Raw genomic sequence first — 6,170 nt, forward strand, 5'->3', positions numbered from 1 at the left:
TTTATGTAAAGATCTAATTTATAATAAATCTTCTTTTCTCTCCTTTTTTAAGAGGATTCAGCAAAAAATGTATTGCTATTTACCTATTGCATCATATCAATTTTTGTGATATAATGATTCATTTTTGATCCATTATAATTAGAAAATAAAACTTAAATAAATTTAGATCTACTGATATAGATTACTATTTATTTATCGTACTATTCCTATATTCAAAAGGTGAAATACTTATCATAAATTGAATCATTTATATTTCCAAGTGACTTTTGAAATGATTGTTCGCTACGATTCGTCAAGAATCAATTTTGGCTAATTACATATAGTATTATAAAATGTTCGTTATAAGATATTCTACGCAGTCGTTTACGAAAAACGTCTTGTCTCAAACGGTCTGTCGTAACCATTAGAAATCTTATATCTCATAAAGAATTAACTGATATACATTTATAATCGTTATTATATTATCGCTATAGTATTTTATATTAATTCTTTTTGTAAGCAATTATATGTCGATTTTAAAGCAAATAAAAGAATAGTCGATCATAAAAGCTTTCGTATTTATAACCATCTATTATTATTCATATAGTTTATTTCTTCGAATCAAATTTATTTTATTTCACAAATACATTATTTTCTTTAACGAGTTTCTTAACTTTTATATTCAAATATATCTTTTTCTTCTCTTTGGCTATTTTTATTTTGCTAAAAAATCTTTTAAAAGATTTTGAAAAATTCAAAGATTTAAATGTCTTAAAAGATTTCAAATGTGTCCTTTATCCTAATCCTAAATCTTGGTGCGTTGAGTATCAGGCTTGCATTTACCATTTTCAATGATTGTTTTTACACCGGAAAACATAATATAAAAAGATTTAGTAATATTTTTGAAATTTGATTTGCAAAATTTTTTTATATACGATTTTTTTTAGAATAAATAAATATGTATATAATTTTAAATTTTGATCAGCCGCGAAATAACTACATTGCTCGTTGTATAATTTTCCGCAAGAGGTCACTTATGCGCCATTGTAGCTCGATCCAGCAATGAAAGTTGATTTTGCTACAAGATGGCGTGCAAATATAGATATATTTTGTTTTTAGTTTGAAGAGTTGTGTCACGTATCGTTTATCTATTATCAAATTTTACAATCTTATCTTAATCTAAAACAATAAATTATATGATAAAAAGAATTTAAAAAATTATATTTTAGTAATTTTTTTTTTCATTTTTTGATTTATCAAAATGAAAAATATATATATAAATGGAAATGAACGATAACCTAAAATTTTGCAAACAATTCCAAAGAATTTATATACAAAATGCTTCAGACATTACGTGAACGTTCGCAAAAACGCAAGAAATTACTTGCTCAAACGGTGAGAATAATTCCAACCTGATTTTGTGTTGTTGAGGTTATGATCATTCAAATCAAAAGAGTTTATAAAAAATATGAATTTATTTCTTCTACTTAGCTAGGTGTTTCGAGTGTGGACGAATTACGACAAATTCTCGGAACGGATATCAATGATACGCAGAAGAAAAAATTAAAATCGGTGGCAGAAAAATCGGAAAATGGAGTAAAAGATTCGAAAAGCGAGGTGGTTACGACCGATGAAATCGTTTACAAAGACTCGTCGACGTTTTTAAAGGTAGGCAAATCTGTCTTTATATTGAAAGAGATCGAATTACAATCGAAAGTATTTATATATTATTATTTAAGGGAACACAATCATCAAATCCGCATAATGATTATTGTCAACATTTCATCGACACGGGTCAACGACCGCAGAATTTTATCAGGGATGTGGGTTTGGCGGATAGATTCGAAGAATATCCGAAATTACGGGAATTAATTAAGTTAAAGGACGATTTAATCGCGGAAACTGCAACACCACCCATGTATCTTAAAACTGATTTGCTCTCGTACAATTTGAAAGAATTGAATTGCAAATTTGATGTAATTTTAATTGAGCCTCCGTTGGAAGAATATCAACGCACCTGTGGCGCTACAAACGTACAACTTTGGAATTGGGACCAGGTTAATAAAGATCGTAATTTATACAGATATCGCGAAATAATTCTGCCCTTTTTAATTAAAATTCAAACACATTTTTATTTTTTAAGATATATTTGAAATTTCCTTTTGCTTTTTAAGTAAAATCAGAAAATTTATACAAACTTTATAGAAATCTAGAATTAATTTAATACTGCTATCAATTCTAATATTAATACAAAAATGGTAAAGCTTCAAATTTTGTCGAATATTTCAGATATTTCGGAATTCTAGGATATTTTAATTAATTGTTATTTAATAAAGGCAGAATTCTGTAAATATTCGTAGTGCTTGTATTAAAAACAATCGACATTTGTAGATAATGGAATTAGATATCGGCGAAGTAGCGGCTAATCGAAGTTTCGTATTTCTCTGGTGCGGCAGTAGCGATGGATTAGACATGGGACGCTTTTGTCTTCGAAAATGGGGTTTCAGACGATGCGAAGATATATGCTGGATTCGAACCAATATCAATAATCCAGGACACAGTAAAAATCTGGACAGTAAAGCCGTTCTTCAAAGAACCAAAGAACATTGTCTGATGGGTATCAAGGGAACTGTTAGACGATCCACAGATGGAGATTTCATTCATGCCAATGTCGATATCGATCTGATTATTTCAGAGGAACCCGAATATGGTTCTATAGAAAAGCCTGTCGAGATTTTTCATATAATAGAACACTTTTGTCTTGGTAGACGACGGTGAGAAGATTGAAATATACATTAAAATATATATATATATATTCATGATAAAAAGCAATATATTAAAATTTGTTAATCAATAAATTTTTCACGTTTTATATAGATTGCACTTGTTCGGTCGAGACACCACTATTCGACCAGGATGGCTTACTGTTGGACCCGAGCTAACTAACACGAATTTTAACGCAGATCTTTATAGTAGTTATTTTGCCAATGGACAAATCACCACTGGTTGTACCGAACGTATCGAAGCTCTCAGACCAAAGTCACCACCACCTAAGGGAAAAGTTGCAGGTCGAGGTAGAGGCGGTTTTAATCGAGGACGAGGCAGAGGAAGGTAAAACAACGCGGCCGCGCTGATACTCGTGTTTCAACTCCTTTCTTCAAATAATAATCATCTGTATACATCAAACATTACCATATATTGGCAATCCGATATTTTTTTCGTTAAAAAATTCGGAGAAAACTACATCAAGAGAACTTGTACTTTTGTAATCTACGATATTCTTTCTTATATATTGTGATATCTTATAATTTGTTTTGAATAGATCGCGTTACTGAATATTCCAATTCTTTCCAATTATGTGTAAATATGTATAGTTACACAACATATCGAACATTATCGAAATTAAACTCGCACTCTTTTTTTTTTTTTCATTTCAATTTGGATAATATTTGGAATATTTTGTGACGCGGATACAATATATTTGAAATAAAGTTCAGTCGAATCGATAATCAAGAATATTAATTCAATTTTTACGTCTATTTGCGCGTATAGATCGCTTAAGAATACATCGATCGATTACCTTTTTCGCAAATGTTAGAAAAGAGCGACGAAACAACGGCACAATTTGTCGCAAACACTTATTAATTTCGACTAATTACTTAACAACGACAATATAAAATATCTTAAGTATACGCATTCTTAAAAAGCAAACGCGGTTATTTCGAAACGGTTTGAGATCCGGTCGTGTTACTTTGTACTTTGTGTCTTGAAAATATTAAAATTTCTATAAATACAACTTATATACGATAGCTACATTTACAGCTTTTATATGATCCGCGGAAACTTACGAACAAATTTCTTGGCCCCAGTAAAGCTTCGAGTAGTATAGAATACGTTCAATGGATGGTTCGCGAATCATCTTTTATATTTCATCTTTCTTCATATCTAAAACTATACACACTCACTTTAAACGAAACGAAGAGGAACCGATCATGCTTGACGATCAATCTACGAAGCTTTCAAGTTATACGTAGATTTTATACATGTTATCGAACAACGTTGACACATCCTTGAAAATTTCGTGAAGCATATTATCGCACGTTAATTCGTATAATTCGCAAACGTATATTCGGTGAATATAATAAAAAAGAAAATCAAATTATCTTGTCAAATTATCAATAATAAATAATACAAAATATTTGAAATACTAATATGACGTTATGATAAACTTTCGAAGACCGAATATATTCTTATCTATTTTTACAAATATATGAAAATTAATCGATAAACCGGTTATTGATTCTGATCATTGAAATTTGATGGAAAAAAAAAAAAAGAAAGACTGCGGGATAATAATAAACTTATCGTTCGAATAAAATTACCAAAAGAAGAAAATAACACGCTACTTAAAGACAATCGTTATTAATATGAATAAAAATATGAATGACAATATCGAAAATATATCGTCAACATATATGATATAAAATATATATATTTCGTTCGAATTAATAACTAGAAACGAATATTTATAAATTAAAATCAATCAATAATACAGCATCGGTCGTTGAAAGCATAAATTGCAAAATGAAATCATTAAATCGTCATTAAAAATCGAATCACTCATTTCTTTTTATACAATTTTTCATAAATCTCAATTCACCGGAGATGATTACTTTTTTTCTATCTTTTCTAAAGATCATAAACGTTCAATATACGTTATTAAAGAAACATCTTATGAGTGATAAAATCATAAGCAAAAAAAAGAGAGAGAGAGAGAGAGAGAGAGAAGAGAGAGAATGAAAAAAAAATCGCAAAAAGTAGGAAATTCTAACAGCAATTAAGAATATGGATATGTAACGTGTAGCAATGAACTGGCAGGCACAGGCGAAACTCGTTGATTATATACTGATCGATTCATTTATGAGCAAATGATGAATTGTAGTCGGATGGACCGTTTTTGAGTGAAGTTTAGCTCTGATCTGTCTCCATCGCATTGGTTTACAGTTTCAAAGTCACAAATAGGTCGACTCCCCTGCAAGCAGAGTCAAGGTAAGTTTCGTGAAAACTTGATGTTATGCATATATAATTATATTAAAGAGAATACAAACTCAAACTCGCGTCGAATATGAAATATGCGTACCTGTGTAAAAAAATGTTAATTTCTGTGAATGCGATTGGCAAGGTTCTCGATTTTCCCCATTTCCTATTGTATGCATGGTGTCTCCTAGCGTATTTCATAGGAACAAACAAAAATCATCGTTAAAAATAATAAACTCGCGTTTTCGTGTGAAATTCAAAAAAGAAAAAGAAGAAAGAAAAATAAAAAAGATATGAAAAAAAAAAAAAATAAGGAGACGAACAGGGGGAAGAGAAGAATTCCTTCTCCGTATTCGATATTTAAAAAAAAAAAAAAAAAAAAAAAAAAAAAGGGGGGGAAGAGGGGGGGGAAAAGAATTCCCTCTCCCTTTTTTATATTTAAAAAAAAAAAAAAAAAAAAAAAGAAAAAAGGGGAAAAAAAAAAAATTTTCCCCCTTTTTTATATTTAAAAAAAAAAAAAAAAAAAAAAAGAAAAAAGGGGAAAAAAAAAAAATTTTCCCCCTTTTTTATATTTAAAAAAAAAAAAAAAAAAAAAAAAGAAAAGAAAAGAAGATAATTGGAGGATACGAAACTTGGAGAGTTGTATTTGTATACAATATCACAAAAAAAAATAATGCATCTTATTTATATTTTGAACATTCCGCATGAATCATATAAAAGTTAATTTTAAGAGATGGTCACTTATAAAACGATATTCCATGAGCTTCGTATGAGAAAAAATATGTCCGAGAAGCGTGTACGTTACAAGAAGTAACGATATGGTACATACGTATGCCACAATTATCGATACGTAAAAACGTATTTAGTAAGTTTACCTTCTTTCCTTAGTTTTAGAGGGTAAAAAACTGAGGTATCGCAACGATTGCTAGCGAGTCAACGTTTTAGTTCGGTGAACTATAGGTGCGATTAAAATAGCTCGAGCGAGGTAAATTTACTAATTCGTTCGAGATAATCCAAAACTCGCTACCCGATAACGCGAATATGTATACTTACATATATTTCGTTCGCTTTCGCGCTTTTTTCCATCACTGCACGCAAGCACACATACACACACACATACGCGCACATTCTCTCTCTCTCTCTCTCTCTCTCTC

At 30.0% G+C, this 6,170-nt stretch overlaps 2 protein-coding genes across 5 annotated transcripts in view; one reads left to right on the forward strand and one right to left on the reverse strand.

Moving 5' to 3' along the window:
- Nucleotides 1–1,022: 1,022 nt before the first annotated feature.
- On the forward strand, nt 1,023–3,206 carry LOC102672275 (N6-adenosine-methyltransferase non-catalytic subunit). Its single transcript, XM_006621956.2, has 5 exons — nt 1,023–1,374; nt 1,471–1,647; nt 1,719–2,036; nt 2,371–2,753; nt 2,857–3,206. Exons 1-5 carry the CDS (start codon nt 1,318–1,320, stop codon nt 3,092–3,094), a joined length of 1,173 nt encoding a protein of 390 aa, XP_006622019.1. The 5' UTR covers nt 1,023–1,317; the 3' UTR covers nt 3,095–3,206.
- A 1,446-nt stretch (nt 3,207–4,652) lies between these two features.
- LOC102671768 (phosphatidylinositol 3,4,5-trisphosphate 3-phosphatase and dual-specificity protein phosphatase PTEN) overlaps nt 4,653–6,170 on the reverse strand; it is a 26,442-nt gene continuing 24,924 nt past the window's right edge. For 3 of the 4 annotated variants that reach the window (XM_006621954.2, XM_031513483.1, XM_031513482.1), the window contains 2 exons: nt 5,120–5,203; nt 4,653–5,011 (listed from right to left, as the gene is read on the reverse strand). In XM_006621954.2, coding sequence (XP_006622017.1) covers nt 4,992–5,011; nt 5,120–5,203 — 104 coding nt within the window. In that variant the 3' untranslated portion in view covers nt 4,653–4,991. The remainder of the gene's footprint in view (nt 5,012–5,119; nt 5,204–6,170) is intronic. The other variant, XM_031513484.1, reaches the window with a different exon arrangement.

Source organism: Apis dorsata, unplaced genomic scaffold (assembly GCF_000469605.1).
Source record: "Apis dorsata unplaced genomic scaffold, Apis dorsata 1.3 scaffold_651, whole genome shotgun sequence".
Lineage (NCBI taxonomy): Eukaryota > Metazoa > Arthropoda > Insecta > Hymenoptera > Apidae > Apis > Apis dorsata.

Coding starts and splice junctions, on each gene's coding strand:
- LOC102672275 (XM_006621956.2), top strand. CDS start 1,318: ATGCTTCAGACATTACGTGAACGTTCGCAAAAACGCAAGAAATTACTT. Junction 2,037..2,370: donor AACTTTGGAATTGGGACCAG/GTTAATAAAGAT, acceptor CGACATTTGTAG/ATAATGGAATTAGATATCGG. Junction 2,754..2,856: donor TTTTGTCTTGGTAGACGACG/GTGAGAAGATTG, acceptor CGTTTTATATAG/ATTGCACTTGTTCGGTCGAG.